Genomic DNA, 17,716 nt, shown 5'->3' on the forward strand with positions numbered 1-17,716 from the left:
AGGGGCATTTAGAATTGTAAATCCTAATCCAAAATCTTCAAAAAGGTCCCCCAAGTATGAATTACTGCTACGCCCGCTAAAGCAGTTGTCACACACATTTGGGACACAGGCTGCCATTCATGTAAGCACTGTATAACACCTCCTGAAGATATGAAAGAGGTATTTATGGATATTATGGAGGTGAAGAATGCTAGTTTACCATCTTCCCATTACCCAGTTCTCTCTAAGGTCATGTTCCTATTGAGCATAGTGTGCAAATGCCTGTTATCCTGATAACTACTTTGTTTCACACAGTTTTATTGGGGTTTTCCAAAAGTTTTTTTTACAGGAAAGCAATGTCCAGAAAATGAGGCACAATAAAGGAGTGCGAGTAAAGTGTCAAAACAAAACCTACAACATAGTTAAATCCCAGTTGCATTGCAAGATACTCTGGTAGGGGGAGTTAATTGGTATTGCAAAACAATGATGAAATGGTATCTGGCCAAAGAACCAATGTAATATATCCGTCAACGAGGAAAGGCTAGGAAAATCCTCTCCTGGTCCGGCCAGGTTACAGCATCTACGTGCAGACACACTGAGAGCAGGGTACGGTCTATGTTCACCTGAGCGTTGCATGTGATCCAAGGATCACAGATTTTTAGAGACTTGCCATGGCTATCATTGAAGTTGGAGGTGAGCTTCTCATGCATCATAGTTCTTATTAGCCTATTTATTTAATTTTTTGAAAGCCCATGGTGTGTGAAACACACTTAAAAACTTCACCCGGTGCCAAAAAAAATTTACACACACATAAAGAGTGAAACACAAAAAGGTGCAACGGGTGTACACAAGCCCTCTAAAATCAGAGGGCCTTGCCCTGATCCCCTGAGGCTCCAGACGGGGACTGGGGTACTTTACACTTGGTCCATCTGGCCGACGGACCCCTTTCTCTGGAGGGGCTGCTAAAGCAGACCCACCCAAGTACTTGGTGGGGCTACCCCCTCCCAAGACTTTCAGGACAGGCCCGAGGACCTACACCCTACCAGTCACACGTGCAAAACCCATGTACAAACATAAGAATACAAACAGTGACAAACAAGGGATTAAATAAAAAAGTGGGGGAGAAGGAAGTGGAGAGGCCAAGGAGGTTCCTACACCCCTGGTAAAATGAGCTCTCGCCCTAAAGGGAGGAGCTTTAGGTTTCAGACCGCAGGCCTGAATGATCAATTGACAGACCCAATTGGCAATAGAAGCCTTGGAAGCTGCCTGCCCCTTCTTGGGCCCTTTTGGTAAAACAAAAAAGGAGTCTGATCCTCGGATCTCTGCAGATCTAGACAAAGCTTGACTGCCCGGACAACATCCAATGAATGCAGTCGTCTCTCTTCCACCGAGCGAGGCTGAGAGAAAAAAGAAGGCAAAAGAATGTGCTGATTTAAATGAAAGGCCGACACCACTTTTGGCAAAAAGGATGGAACAGGTCGTAACACAACCCTATTGTGGTGAAGGATCAAGTATGGTTCCCTGCACGAAAGGGCCACCAACTCCGACACCCTTCTAGCTGAGGTGATGGCCATCAGGAAGGCTAGCTTGTGTGAAAACAAGTCTAATGGAATTTCCTTGATAGGTTCAAATGGTTGTTTCTGTAACACAGACAGCACCAAGTTCAAGTCCCAAGGACACATAGGTGACCTAATGGGGGGAAGCAAACGAGTTGCCCCCTGCATAAAGGTTCGGACTAACGAATAGGATGCTAAAGGCCTTTGGAAGAATACTGACAAGGCCAAAATCTGACCTCTGATTGTACTCAAAGCCAATCTGATTTCCACAGCCGACTGTCACGTATTTCTGAGGATATCATTTTCTGGCACCACACCAAGCAATATAAGTCTCCCAGACCTTATGATAAATCTTCCTAGTGACAGCTTTTCTAGCATTTACTAGGGTAGGAACTACTGGTCCTGAGATGCCACGGTCCTTCAGCAAACTGGCTTCAATAGCCATGCCATCAAATTTAGAGACTGTAAATCAGGGTGGAATATAGGACCTTGAGACAGTAGATCAGGGCGACGTAGAAGCGTCCATGGCCCGTCTATTGTCAGTCTTGCAATCTCCGGGAACCAGGGCCTTCTGGGCCAGGTTGGTGCCCCCAGAATGACTGGAACCCCCTTTCTCCAAATCCTGCGCAACAAATGTGGAAGGGGAGGAATTGGAGGGAAAGCATAAACCAGGGAGTACTGGCTCTATGGAACTATCAGAGCATTTGCTCCAATTGCCAGAGGATCCCTTGTTCGGGACACAAATTGCTGTAGCTTTTGTTTGTTTATGAAACTTGGTTTTATTTTAAAGACATTCCATATCACAACGGCAAACCCCATGTTATTGGATTTTTACTCCAGAAATATATAAGGAGTTTGAAAATTCTTGAGAAATGATTAAATAATGCATTACAATTTAACTAAACCCATTAGATGTTAGTTGACTAAAATGTACTGGAGATGATAGTCGACTAAAATATGACTAAAAAACGTAAATAATTCAGATAATTAAAATATGACTAAAACTAAAATGGCATTTTAGTCAAAAGACTATGACTAAAACTAAATCAAAATAGGACGTCAAAAATAACACTGCTGAGGGAGATAAAAGTATTTTTATTAAAGTGGTTGTAAAGCGAATTCTTAGTTTTTAATAATGACATATGTCCCAGTGTCTGCGTTTTACAAAAAAAAATGCCTCCCAGCGTGTACGTGACTGCTCGACACTCTCTTCTTCCGGGCTGACAACTACAGTGGGAGGGGCCAACAACTCCCGCTGATGTCAGCCAGGGGTGAAGGGAGGAGGAGGGAGCCGAGAAGAGAGCCGAGACATCAGGCGGAGAGGAGGAGAGAGCCGAGCAGTCACTTGAGCGCCGGGGGGCGCTGTGATATAATGTAGAAATCAGCATTAAATTTTTATAAAACACATACACTGGGACACATGTCATTATTAAACACAGGGGATTGTATGAATACATAAGTGTTATGAAAGCAGCAGCAGGAGGGGAGGGGCGGGCACAGTCAATAGACAGGCAGGGAGGGGGGAAGAGGACAGAGGAGAGCTGCGGATGACGGAGGCACGTAAACTGACCACGGTGTCAGGGCTCAGCAGCCATGATAAATCGTGGTCAGTTTACGGGGGGGGGGGGGGCAGAACCAGGCAGGATTAGACAGGTATTTCAGGTGATACAGTGGGCCAAGTTACATAGCTCAAGCACTTTGCTGTTTAACATACTTTAAGGCAGGGATCCTCAAATTACGGCTCTCCAGCTGTTGCGGAACTACACATCCCATGAGGCATTGTAAAACTCTGACATTCACAGACATGACTAGGCATGATGGGAATTGTAGTTCCCGAACAACTGGAGGGCCATAGTTTGAAGACCCTTGCTTTAAGGGAACAGGATCAATTTTTTTTTTTGGGTAACAAACGCTTTCGGTATCTCTGGGCTTCCTCATTTTTTTGGGGGAGTGATCTTTTATTTTCATACCTATCTGGAGAATTTTAAAGCAATAAAATATCCTGGGTAAGATATTCATTGAAACAATATTCAGTCTGCCAAAGGAGGCAGCGTTGGAGCCCATTTGTCTAAGTCTTCAGATAATTTTTAAACAGGGAATGATGTAGGGTAAGGGCCAGGTATTTTTCTAGATATGGTAGGGAAATGGATTAGCAAAGATTGTAGGCTTTAAGTAGTGCAGTTGGATCTGGAAATAGACTACAATGCCAAATACAGGTCATGCAAAAATAAAATATAATGCATGTCAATAGAAATTATATATTCTGACATCTTAAGCTCCATCCTAATTCCAAACAGGAGTACAATAAGCAAAACATACCTAGATGAAGCTGAACATCTTTAACTTCCAATGTGTTTGATCTACGATGTCGGGCTAGCTGGCAAGCTGCAGAGACCACATTCTCAATGAAATCATCAGCTATCTGCAGCAGCATCTGGAGTGGGAGAAATGATCATGAGTCACCAAGCCATTTAAATTCAGAACAGCGTCAGGTTGCATTTTTGAATGTCTTACCTCCTCTACATCCTCATCTAACTGTTCATTTGGATCAACTTCTCTGACCAAATCGTGAAGCTTTTTCTTGGTCAATACCTGAAAATTAGTAACAAGAGTTAAGAAACATACATATAAAATAGCGTCTGAAATAAATTGACAAATCCTATTAAATAGAATGTTCTAACAGGAGAACATTCTGCACTGATTACTTTACCTCTGCTCTTGATGATGCAGCAATGCCTAAAGCTTTTACAGTTCTATATTCAGAATATCCACTGACTGCCTTTACCATACATACTCAAAGAGGCTTTCAACATCTGATTTCACTGATCGCTATCACAATAAACCATGTGGTGTGCATATATATATGAGGTACAGAAATGAAAAGGCACAAACTTAAGAGAGTACCTGGCTAGCTGTAGCACACATTACAAAAGGGGCATAGTCAAAATTAAACACTTTGTTTCGTTTTTTCCTGTTAGCTGTTAAAGTTCGAGGTATTTCTAATCTGGTCAAATGACTGCTTCACTCAGCACAACTACTGGTGCCCAATTCAAATGACAATCATCTGAGTTCTATGAATACCTAAAGAGAACATGTAATAATTTGGATTTTGCAAGAACATTCAAGTGGCTATCCTCAGGTGATACACAGAGATGAAACAAATCCTCCCACATAAGTTGTACCTTTTTGTCTGCAATTCTTTTCTTCTCTACACCCATTCAAAGTCCAGAATTTATAAGCTTGTCTAATAGTTCAGAAAAAAAAAGTAAGCAGAGCGCTAAAGTTACTCTGCGGAGCTAATTGGAGGGACACACCTCTTCACACGGCACACAGAAACAGAGCTGAGACTGTCAATCACAGGCTGTGTGCTGGAGCTCCTGCCCGGTCACCTTTTTTCTCTTGGTGTCTGGAAAACTTGTCAGAAGTGAGTCATGCTGATAGCAGAGGAACGAAGCAGCAGACAGAACTGACACTTGGTGCTCTGAATTGTGACACTTACACACTATAGAGGTTTATGCCTATTTTATGTCTGAGGTTTACAACCACTTAGTAGTAAGCATACTTATGAAAATTTGTATCTAGTTTATGTTTTATAAACATCAAGTAGCCTCTTAGCTGCAGGAATCACATGGATATAAAGTCATATATGCAGCTCACCTTCCCAGATTTATATATTTACCAAGCCACACATTCCTATGCCACCCTGCTTTAGCATCCTGTTAAAGCTCAGATGTGGACTGGGGTAAGAACTTGTATCATGCCACACATGTTCAGGCTTGGTAATTGGCCACTGGGGCCTAAGTGCTGTTACAGGGGAGGACATGTACTCCCCCATACTTTGAAACCCTGCTTTAATAATGAGGGCTCCAGCAGCGAGACAAAGCAGCTGACTTTAAATAAGTACTTACCTGTCCTGGGTGCCCGCGATGTCGGCCGCCCGAGGCCGACCGTCCCTTGGCTCTCGGGTCCCGGCACCGCCATCCTAGGTAAGGGAAACAGGCAGTGGAGCCTTGCCGCTTCACTGCCAGTTTCGTACTGCGCACGCGCGAACGGCACGGCGCTCTGTGAATGGCCCCATGGTGCTCTGGGAACACACACAGTTCCCAGAAGGCAACGGGGCCGCTCACCGAGGAGCAGAACACGCCGCGGAATAGGAAGAGGCAGATTATGAAGACTGCCTAGCAACAAGGGTTTAGGCAAGTTTAATTTTTTTTTTTTTCAAATGTTTTTTTTTTCTTTTTTTAGGATTTTTCATGCAATTTTTTTTAGGGTGGCCCTCCACTTTAAGCAGTGCTTCCTGAAACTTGCATTTAGATGAGTCATCTGATGCAGGACACGAGGGGAACAGAAGGTATTCTTGTCTCCAACAATTCCTGCAGTTATTTAACAGAACATATTTTACCTGGTTGGCATCTGGACTTGCTCGTCCTCCTCCTGGTGTTGTTCCAGGTACTTTGCTTCCTGCAGTGCTGTTGGCCACGGTTTGCTCTTGCTTCACAGTGGCTGAGGCAGACATGGCAGAGGAAGTTGAAAAGTTAGACAGGTTGATGAGTGTGGAAGCTCCGAACTGGTTCATAATCTGGAGTGCTTTACCCCTCAGCTCACCCAACCGGGACACGTCAGCACGCTGTTTTGGGGTGTGGGGCCCAGGCCCGAGAAGCTGTGGAAATAGCAAAAAATTAGAAAAGAAAATTACAATACAGAGTACCCTTTTGTACAGAAGCAAGTTTCACTTAAGCTGAACTCTAGGGGCTGCAAGGATTAAGTCTAGGGGATGCAAAAGCACTTTTACTTCCCCAATCCTCCACATCCCTCTACTCTGGTAATAGGCTGTACTTTGGAGTTAGGGCTATGGTCTCTGCATCAGCCTTGATGACCTCCAGGGCTGATCACTGAAATGCAGGGGAGTAGAGGCTGCATGGGAGGGAGCCAGGGAAAGTGGAGGATCAAGTAAGCAAAACTGCAGCCTCCCTCATCGTAAATGAACAATTATTGCCTGCCGTGCATGCGCAGCCCCAATGTAAGGGAGGACTTTTCGATTTCCCAGAGTTCAGCTTTAATTTTTGCAAGAAACAAACGTACTTTAAATATGATTTTTTAGTGTTCCAGTACATTAGCCATCATCTGGGCCCAAAAGAACTCAACACAAATTGATGCAATCGGGAACTGACACACCCAATTTGCTTAACCACTGAACATATTTGTGTAGCAAAACTACACAGATTAAGAGTTTGTGTGTAAAAATCAGCAGAAAGGAAAGAAGGTAGCATCAAACTTCAGCTGGTAAGTTGTGGAGCTGCTGGTTGACTCAAAGATTCAAATCTAACCAAACCCTCCTTTTGTGTGTTACTCTTCTTCGAACATACGTGTTCCTTGCTATTACTTTACATATTTAAAAATCGATAAAAAAAATATTTATTTACCCAAAATGAAAGTACGGTTGGTGTCCTGTCAACATCAAATCTACTAACTTTATTTGTTATTCTACTAATGCATGTTTCATAATGAGAGCAAGCATGTGACTGGCTACTGCTACCAGCTTACACAAATAAGGTTAATGGATTCAGTCCTTCTCAATATGTTTAGAGAAAGTTGGAAACACCATACACCAATCTCCCCCTTGAATCTAATGAAAAACAGAGGGAACATTTACAGGAATGATCTCAGTTAACCACTTGCCACCCAAGCCAATTCTGGCATTTCTCACCTACATGTACAGTGCCTTGAAAAAGTTTTCATACACTTGAAAATGTCCACATTTTGTCATGTTACAACCAAAAACATAAATGTATTTTATGTGATAGACCAACACAAAGTGGCACATAATTGTGAAGTGGAAGGAAAATGATAAATGGTTTTCAACATTTTTTACAAATAAATATCTGAAATGTGTGGTATGCATTTGTATTCACACCCCCCCCCCCCCCCCCCCCGAGTCATTACTTTGTAGAACCACCTTTCACTGCAATTATAGCTGCAAGTCTTTTTGGGGATGTCGCTAACAACTTTGTACATCTAGAGAGTGAAATTTTTCCCCATTCTTCTTTGCAAAATAGCTCTAGCACTGTCAGATTGGATGTAGAGAGCGTCTGAACAGCAATGTTCAAGTCTTGCCACAGATTCTCAATTGGATTTAGGTCTGGACTTTGACTGGGTCATTCTAACACATGAATATGCTTTGCTCTATGACATTCCATTGTAGCTCTGGCTGTATGTATAGGGTGCTGCCACCGCCATGTTTCACAGTGGGGATGGTGTGTTCAGGGTGATGTGCAGTGTCAGTTTTCCACCACACATAGCGTTTTGCTTTTAGGCTAAAAAAAAACAATTTTGGTTTCATCTGACCAGAGCACCTTCTTCCACGTTTGCTGTGTCCGCCACATGGCTTCTTGCAAACTGAAAAGGGACTTCTTATGGCTTTTTTTCAACAATGGCTTTCTTCTTGCCACTCTTCCATAAAGGTCAGATTTGTGGTGTGCTCGACTAATAGTTGTACCGTGGACAGATTCTCCCACCTGAGCTGTGGAACTCTGCAGCTCCTCCAGAATTACCATGGGCCTCTTGGCTGCTTCTCTGATTAATGCTCTTTTTGCCCAACCTGTCAGTTTAAGTCAGGGGTCTTCAAACTACGGCCCTCCAGTTGTTCAAGAACTACAATTCCCATCATGCCTAGTCATGTCTGTGAATATCAGAGTTTTACAATGCCTCATGTGACGTGTAGTTCTGCAACAGCTGGAGGGCCGTAGTTTGAAGATCCCTGGTAGGTTTGCAGTTGAACCATACTCTTTCCATTTTCAGATGATGGATTGAACAGTGCTCCGTAAGATACATAAAGCTTGGAATTTTTTTTATAACCTAAGCCTGCTTTAAACGTCTCCACAACTTAATTCCTGACCTGTCTGGTGTGTTCCTTGGCCTTCGTGATGCTGTTTGTTTACTAAGGTTCTCTAACAAACCTCTGAGGGCTTCACAGAACAGAAGCATTTATAATGAGATTAAGTTACACAGGTGGACTTTATTTACGAATTAGGTGACTTTTGAAGACAATTGGTTCCACTATATTTTAGTTAGGGGTATCAGAGTAAAGGGGGCTGAATACAAATGCACGCTACACTTTTAAGATATTTATTTGTATAAAACTTTGAAAAACATTTTTCTTCCACTTCACAATTATGTACCACTTGTTGGTCTATCACATAAAATCCCAATAAAATACATTTACGTTTGTAACGAGACAAAATGTAGAAAATTTCAAGGGGTATGCATACTTTTCAAAGCACTGTAAAAAATATTTTTTTGCTAGAAAATTACTCAGAACCCCCAAACATTACATTTTTTAGCAGAGACCCTAGGGAATAAAATGCCAGTCGTTGCAAGTTTTTATGTCACACATTATTCGTGCAGAAATTTTTCAAACACGATTTTTGGGGGGGAAAAAACACTTTCATGAATAAAAAAAAACAAAACAAAAAAAAAACACACACATACACACACAATATTTACCCCAATTTTTTGTATTATGTGAAAGATTATGTCACGCAGAGTAAATAGATACCCAACATGCCATGCTTTCAAATTGTGTTGTGCACACTTGTGGCTTTGGTACTTAAAAATTTCCATAGGCAACGCTTTAATTTTTTTACAGGTTACCAGTTTAGAGTTACAGAGGAGGTCTTGTGCTAGAATTCTTGCCCTTGCTCCAACGTTTACAGCGCTACCTCACATGTATGTATTGAACGCTGTTTACATATGCGGACAAGACCTATGTATGCATTCGCTTCTGCATGCAAGCACAAGGTGATGTGGGCGTTTTAATTTTTTTTTTTGGTTTCTTTTTTTTTGTTACACTTTCCCTTAAATTTTTAATCACTTTTATTACTATTACATGGAATGTAAACATCCTTTGTAATAGGAATAGGGCATGACAGGTCCTCTTTATGGAGAGATCTGGGGTCTATATCTGCCGGCGCCAGAGGGATGTCATGACCTCGCTTCCGGCCTCCGAGGGTCATAGAGATGGCCAGATACCACAGCCAGGTCTATGAGAAATCGCCGCTGGTGGTGTCCTTTACATTGCAGGGATTCGCCAGCTCAAAAAATAAGATATCTGGATGATGTCTGTAGCTGCAGAAATCATCCAGATATCTCCACTCAAAGTCCCCGAAGTCATAGGACGTCAACCCAGGGCAAGTAGTTAAAGGAGGAGTGTGTGTGTGTGTGTGTGTGGGGGGGGAGGCTATACTCACCTCCCTGTTGCAGCATCAGTCTGTCAGTCAATGCTCCTCCCGCTTACTGTAGCTCCGGGCTGGGGAAGTGCGCTGTGAGGCTGAGCCAGCTGCCCATCAGGCACCTGGGTGGATCCAGACATTATTCTTGGGATTCTTTCAGAGTCTTGAGCTTCTCTGTGACATTAGCCAAAAGTCGGCTGATTTTGGGTCACAGGAGACCACAAGATAGCGCACTCCTGAGCCACAAGAAATATATGTGGACAAAATTTTTTTATTTTGTCCAGTTTACAAAACTTCCCTTTTTGAACTTCAACTAAACCCAAAAACAAACATCTAATATATGGTAGCCTACCAATCACTGGACGTGCTGACTGCAATAGTTTTGTTTAAGCTCTTATTCCTTTATTTTCATGTGGTGATCATAAAGCAACACACATCCTTCTCTTAGGGATGGCTACATTCTCTCCTCCACTGTATCTATGGAGGAACAATGTAGCTACCCTTGGACAGCAGAATTGTCAATCAGTGGAGAGGGTAATCTTAGATGGACTTTACACAAGCAAATAATTTAAAATCAAACTCCTGCAGCTCCTACTGCTGTCAATCAATTCCTGTGAGCAGACAGTGGAAGGCAGGGCCAAGCCACATTGTGTGCATCTATGGACACACACAGCCTGGCTCAGGAACAAGCCCATACATCTGCCTCCATAGCAAGCTGGATTGCTATGGGAGCAGACACAGAAGAGGAGGAGAAAAGAGTGCTGACGAGGGGACCTAGAGGAGGAGGTTCAGAGCCACTCTGTGCAATACCACTGCACAGAGCAGGCAAGTATAACAGGTTTTATTTTAGGAAAAAAAATATCCTTTAGGACCACTTTAAAAAACAGACTTACTTGCTGGTTTAAAATGTAAAACTTTGTTACGGGGGGACTCAGAAAAACAAAGACTGCTGTGTTAATGCTAGTAACAGACTGTATCATACATGTATTTCTTAATTTGGCCAAAGCATTACTTTAAAATCCAAGTATTATATGATAAGTAAAAATGCAGAAAAGGTTATACTAGAATTACCATGTTGCCGATTTGAGCATCTTTCAGAAACTCTATACCTTGTTAATCAGTAAATTCACCATGGGTTTGAAACAGTCAAGGGGGAATAACATATCAGATCAATGAAACAAAAGTAGCATATACCAGATATCATCCACTTGGCTCATGGCCCACAGGCAGTTCTCCACAAGGTCTAAAGATCTGACTCTGGTCTATGATTCCCACAAAAACAAATCAGACGGATATACTTGAAATCACCAGCAATTTAAACAGGTAAATTCTATAATGAAAGCAGCTCTGATACTTTAACATTTTCCTGTGCCTGCTGACATTAATAGGCCACCGACAACATGGAAGTATTCAGGAAAGACATGTATTGGGATCAAGAAGATTACAAAACGTGTGTCATATTACATGGATATAAAAGGCTGCTAGGTGCTTCATGTGGGTGACAGGATGCCAATCTCAAACATTCATTTAAGCTGTCATTCACAAGAAACACCTTTTTAAAAACTTTGATGCTGCGTGCAATGGGGTTGATTTACTAAAAAGTTGAAAATGCTCACGCTCGCTCGCTCACACACACACACACACACACACACAAAAAAGTGTAAAGATTGACCAATCATGTGACAAACTAATACCGATTTAACTATTCCATCTACACATAAATAGATAATTGAATATTTACACAATTTACACAACCCCCCACCCGCCAGAACACTCCAGTCAGCACTCTCAGCCATTGGCTAATGGGGAGCTGTCCGTCATGACCCATCAGCAGCAGTACACATGGGCCGAATGTCAGCCGGTTTCTATTGAACCGGTCGATGTCGCCCACCATTCGGCCTGTGTGTACTGGGCTTAAGAACCCACATAAACATACCATTGTGTTTGTTGATTAGACAATGACCTAATACCCAGTACTGCTCCCTCGTCCACCATTTTTGTCTCCCCTGCACACTTTTGTCTCCCCGGTATACCTAGCATAAAATAAATGCCCTCCTTTTGCTTGCATACAGTGCATCCGAAAAGTATTCACATCGCTTGACTTTTTCCACATTGTTAGGTTACAGCCTTATTCCAAAATGGAATAAATTCATTATTTTCCTCAAAATTCTACAAACAATACCCCATAAGGACAATGTGTAAGAAGTTTGTTTGAAATTTATATTAAAAAAAAACAACATGTACATAAAAGTATTCACAGCATTTGCTCAATACTTTGTTGAAGTACCTTTGGCACCAATTCTGGTCTTTTGGAGTATGATGCTACAAGCTTCGCACACCTATTTTTGGGCAGTTTCTTCCATTCTTTGCAGGACCTCTCACGTTTTATCAGGCTAGATGGGGAGTGTCAGTGCACAGCCATTTTCAGATCTCTCCAGAGATGTTCAATTGGGTTCAAGTCTGGGCTCTGGCTGGGCCACTCGAGGACATTCACAGAGTTGTCCCGTAGCCACTCCTTTGTTATCTTGGCTGTGTGCTTAGAGTCGTTGTCCTGTTGGAAGATAAATCTTCGCCCCAGTCTGGGGTCCAGAGCACTTTGGAGCAGGTTTTCATCAAGCATGTCTCTGTACATTGCTGCATTCATCTTTCCCTCGATCCTGACTAGTCTCCCAGTTTCTGCCGCTGAAAAACATCCCCACAGCATGATGCTGCCACCACCATGCTTCACTGTAGGGATGGTATTGGCCAGGTGATGAGCGGTGCCTGGTTTCCTCCAGACATGACGCTTAATATTTAGGCTAAAGAGTTCAATCTTTGTTTCATCAGACCAGAGAAATTTGTTTCTCATGGTCTGAGAGTCCATCAGGTGCCTTTTGGCAAACTCCAGGTGCGCTGTCATGTGCCTTTTACTGAGGTGTGGCTTCTGTCTGGCAACTCTACTATACGAGCCTGATTGGTGGAATGCTGCAGAGATGGTTCTTCTGGAAGGCTCTCCTCTCTCCACAGAAAAATGCTTGAGCTCTGTCAGAGTGACTATTGGGTTATTGGACAACTCCCTGACTAAGGCCATTCTCCCCCGATCACTCAGTTTGGCCGGTGGCCCGCTCTAGGAAGAGTTCTGGTGGTTCCAAACTTCTTCCATTTACGGGTGATGGAGGCCACTATGCTCATTGGGACCTTCAATGCTGCAGAAATTTTTCTGTATCTCAACACAATTCTGTCCCAGGGGTCTACAGACAATTCCTTGGACTTCATGGCTTGGTTGTGCTCTGACATGCACTGTTACCTTTCACGTTGTCATTATGGGGTATTGTTTGTAGAATTATGAGGAAAATAATGAATTTAATACATTTTGTAATAAGTCTGTAACATAACAAAATGTGGAAAAAGTGAAGCGCTGTGAATACTTTCCAGATGCACTGCATCTGCCTGCTTCTCACAACCAGCAACTCTAGTTGTATTCCTAGCACATCAGCTTTTCCTTCTCGGGGCATGGAAAGCTTAAGAAAATCTTTGCAAATAAAACTGAACCAAAAGGCAATCATGCCAATAAAATAACGCATGGTCAGTTGGTGAGCATCAGCTCCACATTAGCTCATGGATTATGTTTTCCAGATTTTATAACGCCCCACTATATTACTCCTAGACATGTAACTATTAGCTGGAAACTCCAAAAATGGTCTGACTAGGGCTACTTATGGACTGTTAGTGGATCTCTGAACATAGTACCAGAAACATGGCAGAAATTGAACCTCAGGAGGACTTCCTAGAGTATATGCATAAAAGGAGAAAAATATGAGGTAGTGGGCAAGCCGTAAATCAGTTTTAATTGGGTGCCAGGTTCTTGGTGCTGCATGGCTTCAGTGCATAGAAGCTTCAGGAGGTCAGTATGCAGCAAAGAGGTTAATCCATATGACGGATTTATTTAAAAGGTAAGTTAGTATTAAATTTAACTTTCAAATGTTAAACATGAGGCAGAAAGATATTTTAAAAGATCAACTACAGCCAAAACTTTTTTTAGTTTGTTTTTTTATAGTGGGGAAGGCTTAGAACCTCTGGTATGTTTTAACTGATGTATGTGACTCCAAAGGGGTGATTCACCCTCTCTTTGTGTCTCGGTAAAGCCAAAGCAAGAAATGAGTGACCAGGAGTGTATAATTATATATATGGGAAGGATAAATCTGTGGTGAAAGTGAAAACGCTCTTGTATGTTATTACTATCCAAGTCAAAAAAAGGACATATACATAAATCATACACACTATATATGTGTAGTGTTATCCTTGATTTTATTTGAACCATTACTGACCCCTTATAAGATCAGACTATTTTCAACACCACTCAACTATAATGGAAACATTAATAACAACTCTGTTGGATTTTTTATTGCAGATACTCAGCATTAATACACAGTGAAGCATGTTTAATTTAGTATACACACATTATTGCACTGCAGATGGTTAATAAGGCTGTACAGCATAGAGACACTTGGAATCACTATACAGCAGTTCATGCTCACATGCTTCTTACTTACAGCCAGCTGAGTATCTAGCTCTGTAATGACATCACACACGGCGGTGGGACCGTTCAGTACACCCGCCATGGTCACTGGCCTTCTGTGGACAACAACATCATAAGTTGTGTACAGACTGGAGTGCACATGTCTGCCTGTTGCTGCAACAAAGACATACAACAAAAATGTTGGGGGCTGCTGGGGGTGGTCTTCTGCTCCGCCAGTGGTTCAACTCTGATCAGGGGGTTCCTGATTTGGAAATCTTACTGAAACCCGATAGCAGATGAGAAATATTTTGGCTAATACTGTAATTTCTTTATGAATCCACAAGTAAAATAGGAAATGCAAGGAAAATGGCACTGCACCTCACAAACAATTAACTGAACCATTAACTGAAAATCTAGTGCTGAACAAAATAACAGAAGATTTGTGCAGATCAGGGCCATATAAAATGTAGCAGAAGATATCAAGGACATTGACATGCAAATGTTGAATGAAGACCTTGCAATTAAAAATCGATACAGTTTGTACTTCACACCAAACATCAACCATCCAGGCCAGGGTAATGTCTATGCAGTGGCAAAAAAATGGATAAAGCAGACTTTGAGAAAACAACCTGGCAGCAAAACAGCTACTACACTACTTTTTGCCTTGCTTCCATTTTCCCAATGACAGCTTAAGGCCCCTTTCACACTTATACGACTTCAAAGTCGCGCGATTTTACCGCGATTTGGGAGCAGTACTACTTTGTACGACTTTGCCACGTTTTTGGCATTAACAAATGAAAACACACAGTAGTTGGTATGAATCATAAGGGGGAACTCCACGCCAAGTCTTAAATAAAAAAACTGGCGTGGGTTCCCCCCCAGGGGCATACCAGGCCCTTAGGTCTGGTATGGATTGTAAGGGGAACCCCCTACGCCGAAAATCGGCGTGGGGTCCCCCCAAAATCCATACCAGACCCTTATGCGAGCACGCAGCCCGGCCGGTCAGGAATGGGGACGAGCTGGCGCCCCCCCCCCCCCGGACCGTACCAGGCCGCATGCCCTCAACATGGGGGGTGGGTGCTTTGGGGCATGGGGGGGCGCCCTGCGGCCCCCCCACCCCAAAACACCTTGTCCCCATGTTGATGAGGACAAGGGCCTCTTCCCGACAACCCTGGCCGTTTGTTGTCGGGTTCTGCGGGCGGGGGGCTTATCGGAATCCGGGAGCCCCCTTTAATAAGGGAGCCCCCAGATCCCGGCCCCCCACCCTATGTGAAAGAGTATGGGGTACATGGTACCCCTACCCATTCACCTAGGGAAAAAAGCGTCAATAAAAAACAGTACACAGGTTAAAATAATTTATTAGGCAGCTCCGGGATCTTCTTCCGACTTCGGGGGTCTCTGCAGCGTCTCCTCCCGGTGTCCTGATCTTCTACCGGCTCCTCCGCTATCTTCTGCAGCTCAATTGCTAGCGGTGGTCCGGACTTCTGCCTTCTTCTTTTCTTCCAGAGATGTTGACACGACGCTCTCTCCAGCTGCAATGGTCTCTGAACGCTCCGCAACGGACTTATATAGGCGGTGACCCCGCCCCCTTATGCCGTCACAGTCCTTGGGCATGCTGGGACTGTGACGTTTTAGGAGGCGTGGTCACCGGGTGATGACCACGCCCCCTTATGACGGCACAGTCCCAGCATGCCCCGGGACAGTGATCTCATAAGGGGGCGGGGTCACCGCCTATATAAGTCCGTTGCGGAGCGTTCAGAGACCATTCCAGCTGGAGAGCGTCGTGTCAACATCTCTGGAAGAAAAGAAGAAGGCAGAAGGCAGAAGTCCGGACCACCGCTAGCAATTGAGCTGAAGAAGATAGCGGAGGAGCCGGCAGAAGATCAGGACACCGGGAGGAGACGCCGCAGAGACCCCCGGAAGAAGATCCCGGAGCTGCCTAATAAATTATTTTAAAAACCTGTGTACTGTGTTTTTTATTGACGCTTTTTTCCCCTAGGTGAATGGGTAGGGGTACCATGTACCCCATACTCATTCACATAGGGTGGGGGGCCGGGATCTGGAGGCTCCCTTATTAAAGGGGGCACCCGGATTCCGATAAGCCCCCCGCCCGCAGACCCCGACAACCAACGGCCAGGGTTGTCGGAAAGAGGCCCTTGTCCTCATCAACATGGGGACAAGGTGCTTTGGGGTGGGGGGGCCCGGCAGGGTGCCCCCCATGCCCTAAAGCACCCACTCCCCCATGTTGAGGGCATGCGGCCTGGTACGGTCCAGGAGGGGGGCGCTCGCTCGTCCCCATCCCCGTTCCTGACCGGCCGGGCTGCGTGCTCGGATAAGGGTCTGGTATGGATTTTCGGGGGGACCCCTTAGATCCATACCAGACCTAAGGGCTTGGTATGCCCCTGGGGGTGAACCCACGCTGGTTTTTTCATTTAAAACTTGGCGCGGCGTTCCCCCTCTGGATTCATACCAGACAGCTGTCAGCACTGCCTGTCGCTCATCGGGAAAGGATAAAAAAAGTTTTCCTTTCCCAATCAGCGAGCCAGGTTTGTGCTTACAAAGTCGTACTGAAGTCGTGTCTATATTAATTCAGGCACGATTTGCATGCTACTTCAGGGTTTAACATTGAGGTCTATGGAGTACAACTCGCATTGAAGTTGGACCAAAGTAGTGCAGGGACTACTTTCAAGTCGGTACGACTTAAAGTCGTGCCAATATGAATGGTAGTCATTGCAAATCATGGAGAATGACTTGTCATACGATTTTGCAGTACAAAATCGTGGGACAAGTCGTATAAGTGTGAAAGGGGCCTAAAGAAGAACTCCAGCTTTTCCTCAAAAAAAAAACAGCAGATGCATTGTGCATGTTAATGAATTACAACCCCAGGGTCAGATTGTGTGTAACTTATAGCTATACTTTAGCTGTATAAAGCAGGTTTCTGTGTTTGTGTTGTCACTTCTTCTCCTGGCTGAATTTCAAGCAGGAAGTGTAACCTTACAAAGCATCTCGTGGACAAGAAATGTGCTATTCTAGCTATAAAGGGCACACAAAGATTAGACCGATCACAAGATCATGTTTTTTTCCTGCTCTAATCTCATTCTTTTTAACAGAGAAACCGCAAATTATCTTTGTTGAAGGCATGATTTGTAATGTGTATATAGTGTTTGCACACACAAAACTCGATTTGGTCACACACAAATCTTTGGTTGCTGTAAAGTGTATGTGAGTCACCAAACACACTAAAATTATTGTGAGCAGAAATGCACACTCCTACTACACAAAGTGTGAATGGAGCCTGCAAGGGACCACTACAATGCGAGAATCACTGCAGTCTTAGGGCTTGTTTAAATGAATGGTGTAAGAATGCAGCACAACCAAAAGGTTTTACCGCCCCCCCCCAACTGCACTCCTTTAGCTGATGGGGCAGAACACGACTGCAGTACTCTGCTTCATGG

General features: G+C 43.7%; 1 protein-coding gene across 3 annotated transcripts in view; it reads right to left on the reverse strand.

The window, feature by feature from the left end:
- The window catches only part of TAF12 (TATA-box binding protein associated factor 12), a 44,364-nt gene that overhangs the window by 4,018 nt on the left and 22,630 nt on the right, over positions 1–17,716 (reverse strand). For 2 of the 3 annotated variants that reach the window (XM_073616200.1, XM_073616199.1), the window contains 3 exons: positions 5,938–6,195; positions 4,050–4,127; positions 3,855–3,969 (listed from right to left, as the gene is read on the reverse strand). In XM_073616200.1, coding sequence (XP_073472301.1) covers positions 3,855–3,969; positions 4,050–4,127; positions 5,938–6,111 — 367 coding nt within the window. In that variant the 5' untranslated portion in view covers positions 6,112–6,195. Of the gene's footprint in view, positions 1–3,854; positions 3,970–4,049; positions 4,128–5,937; positions 6,196–14,295; positions 14,378–17,716 lie in introns of all 3 variants that reach the window. The other variant, XM_073616198.1, reaches the window with a different exon arrangement.

Source organism: Aquarana catesbeiana, linkage group LG02 (genome assembly GCF_042186555.1).
Source record: "Aquarana catesbeiana isolate 2022-GZ linkage group LG02, ASM4218655v1, whole genome shotgun sequence".
NCBI classification, from domain to species: domain Eukaryota; kingdom Metazoa; phylum Chordata; class Amphibia; order Anura; family Ranidae; genus Aquarana; species Aquarana catesbeiana.